Source organism: Elephas maximus, chromosome 26 (genome assembly GCF_024166365.1).
Source record: "Elephas maximus indicus isolate mEleMax1 chromosome 26, mEleMax1 primary haplotype, whole genome shotgun sequence".
In the NCBI taxonomy this organism is placed as follows: domain Eukaryota; kingdom Metazoa; phylum Chordata; class Mammalia; order Proboscidea; family Elephantidae; genus Elephas; species Elephas maximus.
In genome coordinates, this window is record NC_064844.1 from 45,953,158 (window position 1) to 45,976,260 (window position 23,103).

Genomic DNA, 23,103 nt, shown 5'->3' on the forward strand with positions numbered 1-23,103 from the left:
CTTACCTGGCTGAAGCCTTAAACCGCTCTAAGAACTGAAGCCGCAGGCTCTCATGGCCAGGGAGGTCAATCAAGGTCAGGCTATTACCCTGAGGATGGCAAAAATAACAGTAATGTTTGAGTCCAGCTCCATGTTCACAACACTGACATTTAGTTTCAGACTTCAGGTACCAGACTGGCACATAATTAATTAAAGACTCAAACAAATGTTCACTGAGTATCTTTGACTTACAAATTAGTCAAGTTGAGATAACAGTGAGCAAAAACAGACATGGTCCCTATTCTGTCAGGGCTTACAATATAATGAGGAAGATCAACACAGTGGAAAATTACACATACATCTGAAATTACAACTTTGACAAATGTTTTGAGGGTACATAAGAAAGCTGACCCTGTCTGGGGAAGTTAGGGAAGTGTGGTCCATCTGAGGCTAGAAGACACACCAGTATGGTTAAACACAAAAACAGTAACAAACATTCACAAATTAAATCATGTAATTCAGGAACCTAAAATTTATCATGTAGCAGGATACCACTCATTACGGGGGATCCCAATCTTTATAGCACCCAAGCACCTTTTTACCATTTCTACTTTTCAAATACTTGTCTAGCAGATACGCCATTTATTTGTTCTACTCTATCAAATGTTTGTGTCACTTCTTGATCCAGACTGCCATCACTGAAACCTAGGAGTTGTGACCCCATCATCAAGCAGCCCATTATGCATCCGCCTAAGTCCTATTCACCGCTACAGGCCTTCCTCCCTGCCGCCACGTTCAGCGGAGATGTCAGGTGTGGCTATGCTCGGTAAGCCTCTCTGACGTGGCCCTGGCACCTGTCTCAGACCCGCCGATCGTTGCTCAGATGTTCTACTTTGTCCACAGGCAACAGGAGGGACTCCGCATCATGCCACCGGGATTCATCATGACCTTCCAGTTTGTCTGTGCAACCCCTTTATGTGTCTAATTAGCTTCTTTGTTTCTTCCAGGGATCCCAGGTGGGGACCTACTGCTCCATCTCAAAATCAGTTTATACACTATAAGCAATCCAGAAGATTCATTACTATCTAGATAGAGACTAGATCTAAATCATAAGGGGGTGGGAGGAGGGAGGAAAAAAGGAAAAATCAACTATTAAATGTTCTAGAGCAGCACTGTGCAATAAACATAGTGCAATGCATGTGTAATTTTAAATTTTCTAGTAGGCATATTAAAAAAGTTAATATATGAACTTAATTTTAATAATATTTATTTCATCCTGTATAGCCAAAATATTATCATTTCAACATGTAATAAAAAACAAGAAATTATTAACAAGATATTTTACATTCTTTTTTTTCATACTAAGTCTTCAAGATCTGGTGTGCATTTTATACCTAGACCCATTATAAACCAAAACCTGTTGTCACTGAGTCAATTCCAACTCATAGCGACCCATATGATTTCCAAGGAGCAGCTGGTAGATTCAAACTGCTGACCTTCCGTTACCAGCCTGAGCTCTTAACCACTGCGCCACCATAGCACACCTCAATTTGGACTAGCCATGTTTTGGGTATTTAATACCCACACATCCTTAGTGGCTACTGTACTGGAAGGCACAAGTCTAAAGTATACTCTGGAATACCCCCCATATAAAAAAACTAATACCAAAAACCTGAATGAGCTCCTAAACCTGAAATTTCAAAATCAGATTCCTTGGAAGTTTAAAAACGACTGGACCAGAAAGAGTACCATTATTGAAAAAGGCAAAATTTTCTCAAAGACATTTAAAGGAACGTCCCTTTATCTTTGCTTTGCTTACAACGTTTAATTCTTGAGGCACCACAGAGGAGGTGGGGGGAACCAAGGAGAAGGCGAAAACGTCTCTAACATCGTTCTAATTCATCCACTCCTCTATCCACCCAGCCCTCGCTCCATCACTCACTCACCAAATATTTATTAAACATTATAACCAACTTGGCGGATACTGCCTACATTCTGGAGCTACCAGAGCTCCGTTGTGGAGCTAGACAGGCATATAAAAAGTCTTTCCATGATTCTTTTTTGATATTTTTGAAATATACTCATATATACTCTGCAGATATGCATTACAGCATTGTCTGTAAAAGCAAAGATAACAACTAAATGGCTATTAATTGGGCTCTGATTAACTAAAAATTTAATTGTATAGCACAGCCACACAATGAAGTACTATGCAGCTCATAAATGAACCAGGTACTAATGTGCAGGGAAATTCCAAGCTGTATCAGCTATAGCTTTAAATAAAAAAACACAAGGGGGCAGAACAGAGTGTTAAAAAAAAATTAGAGGAAATAGATACACAGAAGTTTGTATATGCACAGAACATCTGGAGGTTACACATGAAAAGGTAACAGTTATTGCTTCTAAAGAGGGAACCTGGGCAATGGGGCGGGGGAGGCAAAATTACTTTCCAACAAATATTCTTAGCCTTGTGAATTTTTGTCCCATGTACATGTATTACCCATTTAAAACATGAATGAAAAGCAGAAGCTTAACATCCACACTTAAGAACTCGTACTAAAGTTGGAAACACACAGAAACAAAAAAATAAGACTAAAATGTCATTCAGCATCAATGTGCCTAAAGTACAAGAAAACAGAAGTGGGCTTGATTAAATCTGCAGCACATGTGGTCAAGAGGAGAATCTGTCACACAAACTACATTTCTCCATAAAAATAAGTTACAAATGGCACCCACAACCTCAGACTAATTCATCCTGGAACTGCACTTACTGACCCCAGTAAAGTAACACCGTCAGATTCTAACACTCCACAAACACCTTACCCTGTTACTGTTGACTCTGTACACAGCCGAGCTATCAGTGATGGAAGTCTGCGTATCTCTGTAAAGGCCTGTTAACAACTGTGAGAAACAACATGGGAGATATCAGAGTAAACGTAATAGCAAACCTAAAAGGCATACTATTGCTCTAGCTCTTCCAGATGTAAAGTCATATAAATGAATGCTGCTTGTAACACCTAATTGTTTTTTTGTTTGCTTGTTTGAACCTGTAGAACAATCTAATTAATTGCAAATTTCATTTCCCTCTTCCACTAGGAGGAAAAAAAAAAAAATGATATTATTTTCAAACTAAGGTTAGTGGCAAAATTTACTGACCTTCCATAAATATTTTTAACTATCAAAAATTAGAGAAAGAAAGCTATTAGAGATTACTTCTTTAGTGGAAAGGAAACAATTTAGACTCTCAAAGGGAAGAGTAAAAAGGAGAAAGCCTCTCCTGTTATTTGTCATAGTACCACAAACACACACACATGCACAGAATTAAAAATACTAGACATATTAAATATTAGTAAAAATAAGCCTAAGTAGTCAAATATGTCAAAGAAAAATACCCTTTAAAAAAACTTTTTTTGATAAGCTTCTCAGAAGTTAGTTATAAACTATATACAGGTCATCCTTAGCCAGAGGGTGAAACTAAAAAACCCATTCCCCATTGCCATCGAGTCAATTCTGACTCACAGCGACCCTATAGGACAGAGTAGAACTGCCCCATAGGCTTTCCAAGGAGCACCTGGTGGATTTGAACTGCCCACATTTTGGTTAGCAACTGTTAACTCTTAACCACTAAGCCACCAGGGTTTCCAGGATGAAACTAGTTACATAAAATCCTTAAATGTGATAAGGACTAAATGTCAGCATTTGGCAAGTTTGAAAATAGAAATGGTCAACAAATTCCAGTTTATGGATTTTCCAAGAGCCTTTCTGTCCTCGCAAGTGTGTCAAGAATTAGCTCCCAAATTTGCTGGCATCGGTTTTTTTGTTTCGTTTTGTTTTTCATTTAGCATGAGCTCTCAGGAATACTGGGATACCCTAAAATCTTCTATTAAGTTTAACAGAGGTGTAAATCAAAAAACACTTACCCTGACAAACAGCAACGTTTTTCCTGAGTCACACAGGCCAACAAGAAGAACAGCTCTCTGACTGCTCCTTCTGCTCCAGATGAACTTCCAGAATACTGCAGAATAGACAGAAAAAACACCAAAATATTATGCCTTGATTATCAAGGGTCTGCATGTATGGTTGGGGTGGGGAAATTAACCTAGTCTACATAAAAATACCTCACTCTACTGGAACATAACTTTTTTTGTTCTCCCCACCATTATAATTGTTACTGTTGTTGTCAGGGACCCATTATATACCAGTTACTGTCAACTTTTCTGTGTCTGCACCAAAAAAAACCGAAACCCAAATCTACTGTCATGGAGTTGATTCCAACTTATAGCGACCCTATAGAAGAGGGTAGATCTGCCCCATAGTTTCCAAACCTGTAATCTTTAGGGAAGCAGGCTACCACTTCTAACTGCTGCAGAGCGGCTGGTGGGTTCCAACCGCCAAACTTTTGGTTAGCAGCCAAGCGCTTAACCACTGCGCCACCAAGGCTCCTTCCCCGATTGTGGACTACTCAAGTGCAATCTTGGAACCTTTGTGTCCCCGATGCCCAGCTCGCAAACTCAAGGAGCTCAAAGGTGGTGTAAAGAGCCTATAAATCTTCGCAATTAAGAGGAGTGGAAGGTGGGAACAGGCAGAGCCGGGGCCGATAAAGGAAGAGTAACCCGTGCCATAAGGGCTAGGACGTCCCTCCGGAGGTCGCCGAGGATCACCCTGTAACGCAGCGCACAGCTCAGGCGGTGGGCTGGGGCGGCCCGATGGGCGAGCCTTCCTCTTTAGCTGGCCCGAAGGCCCTGAGCCCGCGCCTGCGGCAGCTCGGCCGAAGCCCGGCCACCCGCCCCGCACCCGCCGTAGCCACCGGCGGGCCTCTCACCCAGCGTCAGCAGCACGGCGAGAAGCGCCACCACTACTGACAGCAGCGTCGGGTCTCTCTGCTGCAGCTCCTGCCGCAAGGAGTCCAGGTAGGGCTGGAAGGCTCCTCCAGCACCGCCGCCATCTCTGACCTGCTGCGACTCCGCGGAAGCCATGAAGACCGTTGTCTCCTTTAGCGGAGCGTGGTCTCTTTTCGCCGCAGCAGCGACGTGGCTCTGAGCTCTGCGCAGGCGCAGGCGTAGGGAGCGATGTCTTACGGGAGTGGTAGTTCCGAAGCCCTATTTCCTCCTTCGGACTGCCGGGATGCCAAAGGGCTTGTTGGGAGTTGTAGTTCTCTGTGACACCGTGCTGCTGCAGAACTAGGGGACGGGAACAGGGTTTTGATGGACGCCAAAAAAAAAAAAAACAGAAACACATTGGCATTGAGACCATAGCGACCCTATAGGAAGAGAAGATCTGCCCCACAGGATTTCCAAGGAGTAGCTGGTGAATTTGACCTGCTGAACTTTTGGTTAACAGCTGTAGCTCTTAACCACTGTGCCACCAGGGGCACAGTCATCTTTTAAAATCTAGGATTAGTGTTGACTCTTTCTTCACGGTGGTCGAAGGAACAATGGAATGAATTAATGGAATGAATGGCTTAAGAAATCTGCACAGAGGATCTCCAGTCATTCCCTGCATGAGGTGAGTCTTTTGAGGAACTCAAGCATCAAACATACTTTTAATCTGAATATAATGTGGCAAGAGATGTCATCAAGGATGTTTGGCGCGATGTGGGAATACAGAAAAGGATGCTGAATTCATCGTGGGTTCAGACAAAAGCTCCTGGAGGGAAATGAATGGAACTGTTGAAGGAAGAGTTAGCTTCTGCAGGGGGTAAAACAAGACAAGGTGTCCCGCGAAAAAGAAATATCAGTATATGCCAATGACATGTACAGGAAACACAGCAATTCAGCATCCCTAGACGGTAAAGCTACTGATAGCCAGAGCAGCCAACGGCTGCTCGGCCATTCTCAAACAAGACCTGCTCCTCCTGTCCATTACCAAGCACAACCTTAAGTGATAGACTGCATTGTGTCTGACTCAATTAGCAGCTACTCAGCCATTACCAGGTGGAATCTGCCCCCTCCTGTACATTGCCCTCAAAGACCCTGAACGGGATGTGTGGCTCAGTTGCTATCTTACACCAGTCAAACACAGTTTACTAGCCTCAAAAGTGTAAGATCTCCTCCCAGGGTGGGACTCATCCACCATTTTCTATACATACTAAGGGAAAAAAAATGCAATTTGCCTTACTGTGCCTGTGCAACATGATAACCTATGTAGTCCGTGATGTTTATATGTACTTTCTTGTGAAGGATGGTAGAAAAGGTTCTGCCTCCCCAGTTCCCCAAATAAAGCTCCCTGGGGAGCTTTATTTGGGGAACTGGCGGCAACTTATTGCTTATTTTTCCAAGGTTCTAGGCTTGACTACTATGGGGTGGTCTGCCTGTCTATGAGCTGTGGCATCCACAGTGTTAATTTTAAAAGAGACAGAAAAGCTAAGTTTGGGACAGCCAACCAAGGTGTTTGTTCCTCATTCAGCCTTGACAATCCTAGAACAAAAAGGAGCCCACTGAATGACAGCAAGCTGGATGGCTCAGTATCAAGCTGCCTTATTAGACAACCCAGCTATAAGTTTAAAAGAAACAACCACCTTAAACCCAGCTACATTGTTGTCTTCACAGACCACCCCTGATTTGGGACACGGTTGTATACAAACAATAGATGAAGCTTATTCCAGCAGACCTGATTTGAGTGATGAGCCTCTTTAGAACCCTGACCTTGAGATCTTTACAGACAGAAGTAGCTTTATGGAAAATGTAACAAGATATGCTGCAGTGACACTGTGGGAAACTCTTGAAGCCCAACCACTTCCACCGGGAACTTCAGCTCAAAAGGCTGAGCTCGTCACCGTGGTAAGGGCTCTCCAACTATCAAAAGATAAAACAGTGAATGTTCACACGGACTGAAAGTATGATTTTGGAATTTTGCATGCTCATGGAGCCCTTTGGAAAGAAAGGGGCCTCCTCAGTACTGCAGGACAGATATTAAATATGCAGCAGAAATCCTCCAGGTGCTTTAAGTTGTCTGGTTACCAAGGAAAGTAGAAGTCATCCATTGTCAAGGACACCAGAAGGAGGTACAGACATTATTCAAGGAAACTGGAGAGCTGATGAAGCCTCAAAAACAGTGGCCAAAACACAGTCACAATTTTGCCGCTGTGGCCCCCTTTATACCCCATATAGAAATCCCAAAAGGAGAAGACCCAGGTACTCAGAAGAAGACCTCGAATGGGCTGAAGAGTGGGAAGCCACTCAAGAGTAGAAAACTGGAAGTGTACTCTGCAAGAAAAAGTTGTAATTCCCAAAGAGATGCTCTACCCCATTTTGAAAAAAAGTCTGTGCATCCTCCTACTACAGACGTGAAATTATGTATGAATGGGTAAGACAGCATATATTAAACAGTAAAGTTCATTCCACCTAAACAAAGTTATCAAAAGGTGTCCCATCTGTAGAAAAAGCAATCCAAAATCTCATCATCCTCCCTCCTTCCCTGCTGCGCAGTACCAAGGCCCAGCACCCAAAGAAGATTGGCAATTAGATTTTACTGAGATGCCTCACACCCTTGGGAATTACAAGTATTTTTTAGTTTTTGTAGATACTTTTTCCAGCTAGGTTGAAGCCTTCCCATGTAGAACTGAAAAAGCTAAAGAAGTAGCTAAACATCTTATGCATGACATCACTGCACAGTTTGGATTACCTACTTCCATAGGAAGTGATAATGGACCTCACTCTGTAGTTGAAGTAACCCAAAAAGTCACGCGTTTCCTGGACAATCAGTTGGAGACTACATGCAGCCTGGAGACCACAAGCCAGTGGAAAGGTTGAAAGAATGAACCAGACACTTAAAAGACACATAGCAAAGGTGTATCAAGAAGCAAAATTAACATAGATACAGATTCTCCCTATAGACTTGCTTAGGGTTAGGACAGCTACCAGAAGCAAGCTCAAATTAATCCCTTTTGAGCTAGTCTACAGGAAGCCCCTCCTGAAAAAATCATGGGCTGACGAAGGGTGACTGACTAAGTGTAAAAGGTGACAATGTTGTACAAGAGTATTTGCATTCTTTGTCTGCTGTCCTTTATTCTCTCCACAGATACGCCCTTGCCAGACAAGAACACCCTCCTGAGGTGACGGTCTACCCATTTCAACCTGGAGATTGGGTTCTGCTGTGCACCTGAAAATCCTTCTCATGGATTGAATTATGTCCCCCAAAAATGTGTGTATTAACTTGGTTAGGCCATGTGTGGTTGTCCTCCATTTTATGATTTTCTTATGTGTTATAGATCATAATTCCTGCCTGTGGTTAAAAAGGATTAGGGTGGGATGTAATACCCTTGCTCAGGCCACATCCCTGATCCAGTGTAAAGGGAGTTTCCCTGGGGTGTGACCTGCACCACCTTTTATCTCTCAAGAGAGAAAAGAAAGGGAATCAAGCAGAGAGTCGGGAACCTCACACCACCAAGAAAGCAGCGCCGGGAGCACAGTGCACATCCTTTGGACCTGAGGTCCCTGTGCTGAGGTCCTCCCAGACCAAGGGAAGACTGATGACAAGGACCTTCCTCAAGAGCTGACAGGGAGAGAAAGCCTTCCCCTGGAGCTGGCGCCTGAATTCGGACTTCTAGCTTGCTGGACTGTGAGAGAATAAACTCTTTGTTAAAGCCATCCACCTGTGGCGTTTCTGTTACGCAGCACTAGATAACCAAGACAACCCTTGTGGCGTAGGTGTTCCTGAAAAGACAAGCCACTCCAGCCCAAGTGGAAAGGGGCTTTGAGGTGCTTTTCATCACCCTTGTGGTGGTCAAACTAAAAGAAGTCAAGCCTTGGATTCAGCACACCCGGCTAAAGACTGTGCTCTCCCCAGACCTCGATTCACCAACTACTGTGAGCTCTTACAAAACGTAAAGTTTCTGTTCAAAAAGCTATGAAGTTCTTTACATTTTTATCCCTGTTCCTACTCCTAGCCCAAGCCTGGCATAGTAATGCTTTTGTCAGATTAGCCCAATCAGTAGCAAGTGCGACCAACATGACTAAATGTTGGATTTGTCAATATGTCAGAAAGCCACTTGGCTTCATATTCCCAATCAAGTTAGGTCAAATGTCTTTGGCTGGCTCACCTCCTGGATACCTGGCTATAATTGGCTAGGGCATTTGTTTACTGTTTTTATTTACTTTAATTGTAACAGGAATTTTTGTCTGCTATTCTATACATCCTTTTTGTCTATATCAGTGCAAGCTTAAAAAACCAAACATAAAAGCTTATGTTTAATACAATCTCCTACATCAAGAAGCCATTGCCCAGTTTAGAAGATCTTCTCCACAACCGAAGAAATATGGCTTATCACCATATCCCCCAAGGAGAAGGAGGGATTGATAACCAGAGCAGTCAGTAGCTGCTCAGCCATGATCAAGCAAGACCTGCTCCTCCTGTCCATCACCAAGCAAAACCGTAAGTGATAGACGTGCCATGTGTAGCTCAATTAGCAACTGAATGCTATGCGTGGCTCAGTTCCTGCCTTAAGCCAGTCAAATGCAGTTTACTAGCCTCAAAATTATAAGATCTCCACCCAGGGCAGGACTTATCCACCATTTTCTGTACATACTAAGAACACAAAAATGTAATTTGTCTTACTGTGCCTGCATGCCATGATAACCTATGTAGTCCATCATGTTTGTATGTACTGCTTTGTGAAGGATGGTATAAAAGGTTCTGCCTCTCTTTGTTCGGGGAGCTTGATTTAAGGTGTACACCTCCTTGCTTCTTGTTCCTTGCCTGCACTCTTGCAATAAACACTCTTCGTCCCTCCTCACCTTGGTGTATCTTTATTGACAAAAAGCCATGCCGGGCAGGACCTGCTTAGGATAACACTAGGGCTTCACACTCAAATATCTATATTGAGAGAAGCAGCCAGGAAAATCAGTGGGCATGGGTGGGAACTGTTGAAAACTGCAGCCACCCTTCCCCACCCAGAGCGGGCAGTCTCTACTCAGCAGGCATGTATGTGGGACCAGAGTGGCCGGTGCTTCCAGATTTTCAAGAGAAGCCAGAAGGACTGATTTTTATGGGAAATACTCAATTTTGTAAATTTTTGACAAGTAATTAAAGACAGGTGAAAGCTTGTGGCCCAAATAAAATAGCTCTGCAGGCTAGTTTGCAGTCTCTGTCATTAATTAAGCAGGTGGTGGGAAGGGACAAAACATGGAAAGGGTAGCAGGAATGAGACGTGAAGGGACATTGTGTGCTAGGCTGGAGAAACTAGACTGTTTCTAGAATAGAGTAAGAATTTTAAGTTGGGGTGACATAGATAATTGGCATCTCTGTGAAGAAATATGACTTGAGAGAGAAAAGACTGGAAGCAGAGAGACCAGCTGGGGCTATCGCAGCATTTAGGCAAAAGATGCTCAAGCTCTGAACCAGGGACAGAGGTCTATATGGAAGGGAGGATGCAGATTTGAGAGACGTTTAGAAGGTTTAATATATACGGTGTGGTGGTTAGTTAATATGAGGAATTAAGGATACATGAGATGAGGAGAGTTATCAAGGCTGAATCCTAGGCAGTTGATGTTGGTGACTAGGAAGATCACTGTGCCATTACGTGAATTAGGGAACTCAGCTGGAGGGAGTTTGGGGTGGGGATGTAGCTGGGATTAAAGTTGCCTCTCTTTTGTATATGTTGAGTTTCAGGTGCCTCTGGAAAATATAAAAGCTTATATCCTGAAAGTGATACAGTAAACATATGTAAAATTCTAGCAATAGGTCCATAAACAAAAAAAAAAAACAAGTGGTCATTAAAATTATGGAGAGAAGGAAGAGGGAGAAGGGCATAGAAGAAGAACCCTCAAAGAAGCATTAGAAGAAAGAGTGGGTGACATAGGAGTAAACATGTCAGTGGTCAGTAGCATCACTTGTAGTAGAAAGGCTCTTTGGTGAGGCCTTAAATGAGAGTGAGCTCAGAAAGGTCAGCAGGGGAGCAGGAAACGGAAGCCAGGTTGTGGTGGGTAGGGAAGAGAATGGGAATGAGGATAATTGCTGACATTGATGAGTGCTTGCTAGAGCCAGACACGCTTCTAAGTTCTTTCAGTGTGTGATTCATTTAACCCTCACAATGAGCCAGTTTCCCAGTTTTACAGATGAGGAAACTGAGGCAGAGATAAAGTAACTTGTCTAGAGTTACACAGTAAGGGTCAGAGCTGGGATTTGATCCAAGGCAGTCAGCCTACTGTACGCTTAATCATGTACTCTAACATAGTAGGATTCACTTTCAAGACAACACTTTGTTGATAAAGGTCGGCAGTAGGGACTCCAGATTAAGGAAGGATGTTTAGGGTGTGAGGAATAAGTAAGTAAACCAATTTGATTTTTAATTAGCATTATCAGTGAAAAATATCAGAACTGGCAGTAATCTTACCGTATTCTATTTCTTCTCTTTCTTTTTTTTTTTTGGGAGAGGGGTTTTAGGTGAAAGTTTAAAGTGCAAATTAGTTTCTTGTTCAAAAATTTATACACAGTTTAGTGACATTGATTGCAATCCCCACAATATGTCACTACTCTCCCCCTTTTCCTTTATGCCCCATGTTCCCCCCATCCATTCATCCAGTTTTCCTGTCCCTTCCTGCCTTCTCTTTGATTTAGGGCAGGGGTTGCCCATTAAGTCTCATATACTTGATTGAACTAAAAAGCTCGTTCCTCATGTGTGTTATTGTTTGTTTTATAGTCCAGTCTAATCTTTGGCTGAAAGGTGGACTTCAGGAGTGGCTTCAGCTCTGAGTTAGCAGGGTGTCTAGGGGCCATGGTTGCGAACGTTCCTCCAGTCTCCATCAGACCGGTAAGTCTGGTCTTTTTACGTGAATTTGGATTTCGTTCTACATTTTTCTCCCATTCTGTCTGGAACCCTCTAATGTGATCCCTGTCAGAGCCGTCAGTGGTGGTAGCCAGGCACCATCTAGCTCTTCTGGGCTCAGGCTGGTGGAGGCTGTGGTTCATGTGGTCCTTTAGTCCTTTGGGCTAATATTTTCCTTGTGTCTTTGGTTTTCTTCATTCTCCTTTGCTCTGGATGCAATGGGACTAATAGCTGTACCTTAGATGTCCGCTCACAAGCTTTTAAGACCCCAGATGCTATTCGCCAAAGTAGAATGTAGAACATTTTCTCTGTAAACTATATTATGCCAATTGACCTAGATGTCCCCTAAGACCATAGCCTCCAGCCCTTAGCCCCAGTAATTTGGTCCCTCAAGGTGTCTGGATGTGTCTAGGAAGCTTCTGTGACTTTACTATGGTCAAGTTGTGCGGACTTACTCCTACATTGTGTGTTATGTTTCCCTTCACCAAAATTAACATTTGTTTACTATCTAGTTGGTGATTTCCCCTCAAAAAAAAAAAAAAAAAAAACCCCTTCCGTTCCTCGTAACCTGTCAAAGATTGTTTTTTTTCTGTGGGTAACCCTTTTCTTGGGTTTTTATAATAGTGGTCTCATACCATATTTATCCTTTTGTGGTTGACTTATTTCACTCAGCATAATGCCCTCCTGGTTCATCCACATTGTGAGGTATTTCGCAGATTAATCGCTGTTCTTTATCGTTACGTAATATTCCAGTGTATGTATGTACCATCATTTGTTTATCCATTCCTCTGTGGATGGGCACTTAGGTTGTTTTCATCTGTTTGCTTCTGTGAAAAATGCTGCAATGAACATGGATGTGCATATGGCCATTTGTGTGACAGCTCTTATTCACGTTCTGTTTCTTTTCTTTCTTCTCATGCTTGTTTATGATAACCACTGATTCCTCTTTAGAAAAATCATTGCTTGGATTCTACCATTAGATATGGCTGTTGGGAACCAAAAATGCAGGAAAGGAGGAAGGGCCAGACATGGAGAACTCTGACCATAACTGTTTTAACTGAATAGGGATTTTGAGTCAGAACTATGTGTATCAGAGATTGCTACTGTGGTAGTGAAATTCGGGAAAGATTAAAGAAAAGTTTTAGAAGACACCGTCATTTTTTTTTTTTTTTTCCATTTGTTTCCTGGGAATAATGAAGGCAGAAGAAATGTGTGCAGCTTTCACACTCAAGTGAGAAGGTGGCTCCACCATTCTCAGGAATGCAGCAAGGTGATGGGATCAGCTGGTTCCCGTCCTCATGCATCACTGCCTCGTGGACAATGCAGGCTTCCAGGACATCTGTGGGGACAGATGCATTTTTTTTAAGCTGAAAAGGCTAACCCCCTCTCATTGCTCTTTTTGTTCAGAATTTTTCTTGTCTCTCACTTTAGTTTTATTTCTCAGTTGTGCATTAGTATCATTTTGTCAAGTTAAAATTTTTATTTGTATATTGGTTGCTTTAGAGAGAATTGACACCTTTACAATGTTTGGTCTTCCTATCCAAGGCAATATGTTCTTTTTCTATTATTATTTTGACACTAGGTATGTGTCATGGATTGAATTGTGTCCCCCCAAAATATCTGTCAACTTGGTTAGGCCATGATTCCCAGTAGTGTGTGGTTGTCCTCCATTTTGTGATTGATGTAATTTTCCTATGTGTTGTAAATCCTAGTCTCTGCCTGTGGTTAATGAGGCAAGATAAGGTTATGTTAAAGAGGATTGGGGGGGATGTAACACCCTCACTCAGGTCAGCTTCCTGATTCAATGTAAAGGGAGTTTCCCTGGGGTGTGGCCTGCGTCACCTTTTATCTTGCAAGAGATAAAAGACAGAAGCCATCAGAGAGACATGGGGACTGCATACCACCAAGAAACAAGAGTCAGGAGAATAGTGGTCCTTTGGACCTAGTTTCCTTGTGCTGAGAAGCTCCTCAACCAGGGGAAAATTGACAACAAGGGTATTCCACCAGAGCCGACAGAGAGAGAAAGGCTTCCTCTGGAGGTGACGCCCTGAATTTGGACTTGCAGCCTACTAGACTGTGAGAGAATAAATTTCTCTTTGTTAAAGACATCCACTTGTGGTATTTCTGTTATAGCAGCACTAGATAACTAAGATGGTATGGTTTAAAAGTTGTTTTTAATGTAGCTTTTATTACTAAGTTTACTGATACATTTTATTTTATTTTTTTTAATATTATCATTTCAAATCACTATTATTTGTATGAAGGAAAATTACTTATTTTCTATTTTAATTTTTATCCTTCTACTTTCTGAATTTTATTTTCCCTCTTCTAATTTTTTTTTTTTCTTGTAAGAAATACAGCCAGAATGTTCCTTGGAAGCAAAGATGGCAAGACTTCTTCTCATATACTTTGGACATGTTATCAAGAGGGTATCATGCTTGGTAAAGTAGAGGGTCAGCAAAAAAGAAAACCCTCAACAAAATGGATTGACACAGTGGCTGCAACAATGGGCTCAAGCATAGCAACGATGGTGAAGATGGCATAGGACTGGGCAGTGTTTAATTCTGTTGTACATAGGTCGCTGTGAGTTGGAACCAACTCAATGGCACCCAACAACAACATTTTTTATGTGCTCCTCATGTGTTTTCAAGGTATACCATGTTACCATTTACAAATAATAGTAATTTTACTGTTTCTTTAAATATTATGTCTTATCTTTTTTCTCTTTTTGTGTAATTGGATTGGCCAGGACCTCTAAAATAGCAAGATTGGTAGTAGTCAATGTTCTTATATTCCTAACGTTATTGGGAATGCTTCCATTTATCCACCATTGATAAGGGCTACATCTGCTAACCAAAAGGTCAGCAGTTCAAATTCAACAGCCACTCCTTGGAAACCCTATGGGGCAGTTCTATTTTGTCGTGTGTGTGTGTGTGTGTGTGTGTGTGTGTGTGTGTGTGTGTGTGCACATATATATATGTGTGATGGTTAAAGTTGTGTGTCAACTTGGCTGGGTCATGATTCTCAGTGGTTTGGCAGTTGTTATGTAGACTGGCAGCCCTACAATGTTGTGGTCACTTCCATGATGAGATTTGATATAATGTGATCACCTCCATGATGGGATCTGCTGTGAGCAACCAAACAGTTGAAATGGAGTTCCCTTGGGCATTTGGCCTGCATTGAATATAAGTGGACATTCTGGCAAGGTTTGTGGGCTTTTGCTTGCTCTGCATCCTGCAGCTGGCTTCTATTCATCTGACCTCCAGTTCTTGGGACCTAAGCAAGCAGCTTACCTATGGTCTTGCCTGCTGATCTTAGGACTCATCAATCTTAGCAGCCTGTGAGCAAGAGCCCTGTTCTCTGACCTGCCGATCTTGTGTTCACCAGTCCTTGCAGCTACATGAATCAGGAGAAACCTCTATCCTGACCCATGGACTTGGGACGTTCTAGCCTCTACAACTGTGTCAGCTATTTCCTTGATACAGACCTCTCTATATATATATTTATATGCTTTACTGGTTTTGCTTCTCTAGAAAACGCAGTTTAAGACATTTGGTATTGAGAGTGGTTCTAGAGAGACAAAATTGTAAGGATGAGTTTTCTAAATTGGTTCTCAAGTCCGGTTAGTCTTAAAGATGATGACTCTGCTTCCAGTAGTATAGAGGGCACTACTAATCCATGGCTTGAGGTGGCAATACAAACACACAAAATATCACCATCAATAGATCAGGCATTGGTGAAAGGTGAGGCTCTGGGTGGTTGCATGTGTGATACCTTTCTACAATTTTGTCAGAATGAGAAGTATAAGGAAGCTGGTTGTTTGGCCCTACTTTCACTAGACAAACTAGTGAAAGAAAGAGATGAGTTCACGCCTTCAGAGTCAAAGCTCAAGTGCCACATAAATGACCTCGAAATTTCCACTTGTGCCTTGAAAGAAAGCCTTATTTCTTGTAGTAACAGAGCTGATACTGCCAAAAACCAAACCCAGAGTCTTATTGTAAGAGTGGCAGAGTTACAACACCAACTCAATTGCCAACCTCAAGAGGTGCCTGAAGTTAAACCAAGGGTATTAATTGGGAAGAAATGAGATCCTGAAACTTGGGATGGGTACATATGGGCAGATAATCTGGAAGTTGTAGACACTGAGCCCCTAAATTCCACTCAATCACCCTGCTGACAAAACCACCCCTCTCACTCCCATATGAAGAGATTACTCCATGTTTGTCTGCTAAACCATCCTCCCCAGTAAAACCATTATCCCCTCCACCATCATCTAATGAAATTAACCCAGCAGTGTCTAAAGAGCCTATGTCTGAGTCCTTGCCTGGGGCATCGCCTGAGGCAGATGCCTTACAAGATGATACTGAATGTTCTCAAAACACTTCCCCACCATGGATTTTGGCCTCTATACCTATAACTAGGTTTCAGTCCCAGGGAGCCCCTAAAGGTGAAGTACAAAGTGTGACCCAGGAGGAGGTACACTACACTCCAAAAGAACTGCTTGACTATTCTAACACTTACAAACAGAAACTTGGGGAATATGTGTAGGAATGGCTATTAAGGGTGTGGGATAATGGTACAAGGAACATAAAGATGGATCAGTCTGAGTTTACTGATATGGGCCCACTGAGCAAAGCTACTTCATTCAGTGTTTCAGCTTGAGAAGTTAGGAAAGGATCTAATAGTTTATTTGGCCGGGTTGCGGAAGCATGGATTACGTAGTGGCCTACACTAACCACACCTGCCTTGGTATATTGTAGAAGTAGGTATCCAAAGGCTTAGGAAAATTGACACACTATAGTGTATTTATCAGGTTAGAACCACAGACCCACACATGGAGTAGCCAGGGGACACATCTTTTACCGCAACTGTGAGCTACAAATTTGTGAAAGGAGCCCCAGCGTCCTTGAATACTGCTGTGATGGCTATTTTATGTAAGTCAGATTTGACAGTGGGAACTGCCCCAACTGAATTAAAACACTTACCTACAATGGTGTTGACTGGAACCTGTGGTAGAAGGGGCCAAGTGGTGGCACTCAACTGACAAAGCAAGGTGGGCATGGCTATTATAATGGGCAGTGGAGTTAAAGCAGTAATCAGAATAGTCTGACTCAAATGGACTTACATCTTTGGCTGCTTAGTCACGGTGTCTCTAGGAGTGAAATATATAGGAAATCTAAATATTTACTTGATCTGTACAAGGAGATGAATTCTAGGTCAAGTGAACAGCAGTCTAACTTGGATCACCAGAATAGAAAGTCACAGCCCCTCAATCAGTTCCCAGACTTGAGCGAGTTTAAAGACCCACAACCCCTTGACTGAAGGGGAAGCTAGGTCCCCTTGAGAAAGAGCTTCAATAAACTGCCAAAAACTCATACTGTTAATCTTCCTCTCAGCCTTTCACAAAGGGATCTATGGCCTTTTACAAGAGTGACTGTTCACTGGGTAAAGGGAAATAATCAGACTTTTGGGGGATTACTGAATACTGGCTCTGAACTGACACTAATTCCAGGGAGACCCAAAACATCACTGTGGCCCACCAGACAGAGTGGGGGCATATGAAGGTCAAGTGATTAATGGAGTCTTAGCTCATGTCCATCTCACAGTAGATCCAGTGTGTCCCCAACCCATCCTGTACTGATTTCCCCAGTTCCAGAATGCATAACTGGAATAGATACACCCAAATTTGATCCCTGACAAATGAAGTAAGGCTGTTATGGTAGTAAAAGCCAAGTGGAAGCCATTAGAACTGCCCCTACCTAGGAAAATAGTAAGCCAAAAGCAATACAGCATTCCTGGAAGGATTGCAGAGATTACTGCCAGCATCAAGGACTTGAAGTATGCAGGGGTGATGATTCCCACCACATCCCCGTTCAACTCACCTATTTGGCCTGTGCAAAAAAAAAAAAAAGATGGATCTTGGAGAATGACAGTGGGTTATCAAAAACTTAACCATATGGTGACTTTGATTGTAGCTCCATTTCCAGATGTAGTTTCATTGCTTGAGCAAATTAATACATCTCTTGGTACCTGGTATGCAGCTGTTGTTCTGGCTAACGCCTTTTTCTCCATACCTGTTTTGAAGGACCATCGGAAGCAGTTTGCCTTCAACTGGCAAGGCAGCAATACACTTTCAGTTGCCTACTTCAAAGCTACATCAACTCTCCAGCCTATGTCATAATTTAGTCCTCAGGGACCTTGATCACCTTTCCCTTCTACAAGACGTCACACTGGTCCGTTACACTGATGCCATTATGCTGACTGGACCTAGTAAGGAAGAAGTGTTAATGACTCTGAACTTACTGGTAAAAAAATTTGTGTTCTAGAGGGTGGGAAATTAATCTCACAAAAATTCAGGCACTGTCTTAGTCATCTGGTGCTGCTACAACAGAAATACCACAAGTGGATGATTTTAACAGAGAGAAATTTATTCTCTTACAGTCCAGTACCTAGAAATCCGAATTTAGGTGCCAGCTCCAGGGAAAGGCTTTCTTTCTCTGTCGGCTCTGGAGCAAGGTCCTTGTCATCAGTCTTCCCTTAGTCTGGGAGCACCTCAGGGCAGGAACCTCAGGTCCAAAGGACGTGCTCTGCTCCCGGTGCTGCTTTCTTGATGGTAAGATGTTCCCAACACTCTGCTTGCTTCCCTTTTCTTTTATCTCTTGTAAGATAAAAGGTGATGCAGGCCACACCCCAGGGAAACTCCATTTACATTGGATCAGGGAGGTGACCCGAGCAAGGGTGTTACATCCCACCCTAATCCTTTTAACCACAGGCAGAGATTGTGATTTATAACACGTACGAAAATCACAAAACGGAGGACAACCACACATGGCCTAACCATGTTGATACACGCATTTTTGGGAGGACACAATTCAATTCATGACAGGCACCTTCCATCTCAGTGAAATTTCTTCCAGGGGCATGTTGAGCTGTTACTTCTAAAGTGAAGGATAAATTATAACATCTGGCTCCTCCCACAACTAAAAAGGAGGCACAATGCCTAGTGGGCCTCTGGATTTTGGAGGCAATATATTCCTCATTTGGGCTTGGTACTTCAGCCTATTTAACAAATGACTCAAAAAGCTACTAGTTTTGAGTGGGGCCTGGAACAAGAGAAGACTCTGCAACAAGAAGTTTCAGGCTGCCGTGGAAGCTGCTCTGCCCTTTAGGCCATGATCTGGCTGATCCAATGGTGCTTGAAGTGTCAGTGGCAGATGGAGATGCTGTTTGGAGTCTTTGGCAGGCCCCTACTGGTGGGAGCAAAGCCCTGCCATCCTCTGAAGATAACTACTCTCCTTTTGAGAAACAGCTTTTGCTTGTTACTGGGCCTTAGTAGAGACTGAACACTTAACCATGGGACGCCAAGTCACCAAGCGACCTGAGCTGCCCATCATGAACTAGGTGTCGTCTGACCCACAGAGTCATAAAGTTAGACGTGCACAGCAGCATTCCATCATTAAATGGAAGTGGTATATGTGAGATCAGGCCCGAGAAGGACCTAAGAAACAAGTAAGTTGCATGAGGAAGTGGCCCAAATGCCCATGGTCTCCACATTACCTTCCATCTCTCAGTCTGCACCTATGGCTTTATGGGGAGTCCCTTATGATCAGTTAACTGAGGAAGAAAAAACTCATACCTGGTAGCTCTGCACAATATGCACTCAAAAGTGGACAGTGGCAGCATGGTAGCCCCTTTCTGGAAACTCCCTAATGGAGAGCAGTGAAGGGAAATCCTCCCAATGGGCAGAACTTTGAGCAGTGCACCTGGTTGTCCACTTTGCTTGGGAGGAGAAATGGCCAGATGTGCTACTGTATATACTGTATACTGATTCATGGGCTGTGGCCAATGGTTTGGCTGGATGGTTGGGGACTTGAAAGGAACGTGATTGGGAAAATTAGAGTCAAGGGTATATGGGGAAGAGGTACATGGATAGACCTCTCTGAATAGGCCAGAGAAGTGAGGATATTTGTGTCTTATGTGAACGTTCACCAAAAAGTGACCTCAGTAGAGGAGGATTTAATGAACAAGTGGATAGGATGACATGTTCTGTGGAAACCAGTCATCCTCTTTTCCTAGCTACTCCCGTCATTGCTCCCTGGGCTCATGAACAGTGGCCATGGTGGCAGGGATGAAGGTTATGCATGGCTCAGCAACATACACTTCTACTCACCAAGGCTGACTTGGCTACAGCCACTGCTGAATGCCGAGTCTGCCTGCAGCAGAGACCAACACCGAGTCCCCAATATGGTACCGTTCCTTGAGGTGATCAGTCAGCAACCTGGTGGCAAGTAGATTACATTGGACTTATCCACCGTCATGGTATTCCACACAGTGTTGCCTCAGATCAAGGGACTCACATCACAGCAAGTGAAGTGCAGCAATGGGCCCATGCTCATGCATTTCACTGGTCTTACCATGTTCCCCATCATCCTGAAGCAGCTGGCTTGATAGAACTGTGGAATGGCCTTCCAAAGATACAATTATGGTGCTAGCTAGGTGGCAATACCTTGCTAGGTGGGGACAATGTTCTCCAGAAGGCTGGATGTGCTCTAAACCAGCATGCAGTAGTAAAGGGCAAGACAATCTCTTCAGATTTTGATTTGCTGAAATTTTTGTCGTGATAAATCTAAAGTATATATCCTTATACAATAGGGGGTATAAGTGTTGCGACACTCAAAGGTGGTGTCAGAACTATAGCTATAGATGTCCAGGAGTCATTAGCATTATTTAAGGAGGACATAGAAAGTGAAAAGAGCACTGGATCAAGAGAAGAACTCCAGGAAACACTAAGATTTCAGGGCTGATAGGATGAAACCCTGGTGGTGTAGTGGTTAAGTGCTACGGCTGCTAACCAAAGGGTCGGCAGTTCGAATCTGCCAGGCGCTCCTTGAATACTCTATGGGATAGTTCTACTCTGTCCTATAGGGTCACTATGAGTTGGAATTGACTCAAGAACACTGGGTTTGGTTTGGTTTGGTTTAGGATGAGCCCACAATAAAGACAAAAAATGGAGAGAAAGTGCTAAGAATAAAAACTGAGCTGCCACGTCAGAGAGGCTGAGGGAATAGAGTTTCAAGGAAGAGCTAAGCGTCAACTGAATGATATGCATTCAACAGGCTCAGTCATAAAAAAAACCTAAAATTGGATTTAGCAGTTGGCAGGTCGGTGGTGACCTTTGCCAAGGTAGCTTCAGGGAAGTGGATGGAACAGAGGACTGATTTTCATGGGTTGAGCTGTTCGCAATAAACAAGGCATGGAGAGAGTGAGCCTTTACCTCCTTTCAGGAAGCTGGGCTGAGAAGGTAGGAGACAGGGAGGTGACTACTCTGGCAGTTGGGATCAAGTTATGATTTTAAGCAAGAAGATATTTCAGTGATTTATGCTTTCCAGCTGGTTTAGAATCAATACTTCTGTTGTGCCCGATATAATTCATTAAAAATATTAAAATAACATAAATCTTTTATATTCTTTTTCTGTACTCATTTGAGCCCTTAATCTCTTTTACTCAGTCCGCATCTGCCCTCCTTCCTGCTCCTTCCCTAGCAAGTACTACACACACACACACACACACGCACGCACGCACTCACGCACACACGGCCACATACACTTGCCTCTACTGTAATGACCATGCAGACCCCTCTCAGAAAATGTTCCCATTGGACTGTACCCAGGAGTTGTGGCTGTGCCACCACAACCAAGGCTGTAGGGACGATCAGGTGAGCTCTGAAGGAAGGGCCCAGTTGAACAGGTATTTAGTCAGATAGTATAAAATAAATCCTTCTGGGGAAAACATTGAAGATTGAACTTTTAAAAAGGTATGGAGTCCATAATAATTTTTATTTCATATCCTGCACAGGTGGCAACAAAAAGGCGGATGTAATTAGCACAAACTTGACTCAGACTAGCAAGACAGGTCCCAGCACAAAGGGGGGGTGGTTGTGGGGGGTCAGGGGCAAAGCCCATGGGCCAGTGAAGCTCCCATCTCCATCTGGTTGTTGGCTCCACCTCTTGGATTTTAATTTCTGTGGAAAGTGCAGGCTTCCAGGAGTTCTGTGGTGCGAAGCAGAGAAGTAGGACATTGAAAATCTACCTATATTATGAACTCTGCCATGAATGAATGGTTAGGCATGATACAGAAGCACCCAGACACCCCACCCTCCTCTTTTTCTGACTGACTGGTGCACTGTGCCATTCTCACATTGCCTGCACAGCTTCTCCACTTGCCTACTCGGGTGCCAACCCCAGTGAGCAGCCCAACTCAAGGATGATGACATGACCTCTCGGCACTTTACCATCTCTCCACCTTATTTCTTATTGGCCGGGCTCACAGGCCTGAATATACGTGGCTGGAAGTAGCCTAGGGGACTATGCACTCTGACCTCTGCTATACTGCTCCTCTTTAGCAAGACGCACTAAGCACCTAGAATATTCCAGCTTCCACGTTAGGGGCAGGGAATGGAGCAGAGAACAGCATAGCCAGACTTCCTCCCCTCATGGAGGTATAGTATAGGAAAGTATAACCTGAATGCTCCCAACAGTGGCCCTGGACAGGCATGTTCCTTACATCATAATTACGCGGAGTAGCTGTTAAAATGCAGATACCCTGATCCTAGTGCTGAATCAGTTTCTCCACGCCTGGGCCTGGAAGTCATTATTCTAATATGCACAGTGAAGTTGAAGAATGACTATCCTACAACCACCCATTATTCTCCCTCATCTTCAAGATGATTCCAAGTGATTAAATTAAGTCCAGCACAGTTCTAGTGAAAAGCTATGTTTTACTGTCTTTTGACTCTTAGGAAATTGGTCTTCAGCCTGAGTGCTGTATGACAGCTTTTGGTTAACAGAACTTGTCATTGCTCAAGCTCCCTAGAGCAGCACTGTCTAAAAGAACTTTCTGCAATGATAGAAATGTTCTCTCTGCTGACCAAAGTGAAGCTATGTGTGGCTGCTGAACACTGAAAACGTGGCTGGTGTGACTGAGGAACTGAATTTTTAATTTCAATTAATTTAAACTTAATTAACTACACGTGACTGAAAATCTGCTGCTGCCAAGTCGGTTCAGACTCATAGCGACCCTATAGGACAGAGTCGAACTGCCCCATAGGGTTTTCAAAGAGTGCCTGGTGGATTTGAACTGCTGACCTTTCGGTAAGCAGCTGTAACTTTTAATCACTGACCACCAGGGTTTCCACATGTGGCTAGTAGTTACTATACTGGACAGGGGAACTCTAGAAAGAAAGGAGTTTGCACATGAACCACTTCATTAGTAATTAAATGGAATTCTGCACATCCAGGAAATTCACTACCCTAGTACCCTGAGCCTGTATCACCCTTACTATCTGCCCATATAAGCTGGCC

The 23,103-nt window shown here is 43.2% G+C and overlaps 1 protein-coding gene across 1 annotated transcript in view; it reads right to left on the reverse strand.

Moving 5' to 3' along the window:
- The window catches only part of LOC126068172 (serotransferrin-like), a 73,113-nt gene that overhangs the window by 17,414 nt on the left and 32,596 nt on the right, over positions 1-23,103 (reverse strand). Inside the window, 7 exon segments of the mRNA XM_049870605.1 lie at positions 6-88; positions 2,803-2,880; positions 3,900-3,994; positions 4,802-4,970; positions 8,374-8,414; positions 14,975-15,019; positions 16,476-16,484. Of these exon segments, the coding sequence (XP_049726562.1) occupies positions 6-88; positions 2,803-2,880; positions 3,900-3,994; positions 4,802-4,970; positions 8,374-8,414; positions 14,975-15,019; positions 16,476-16,484 (520 nt within the window).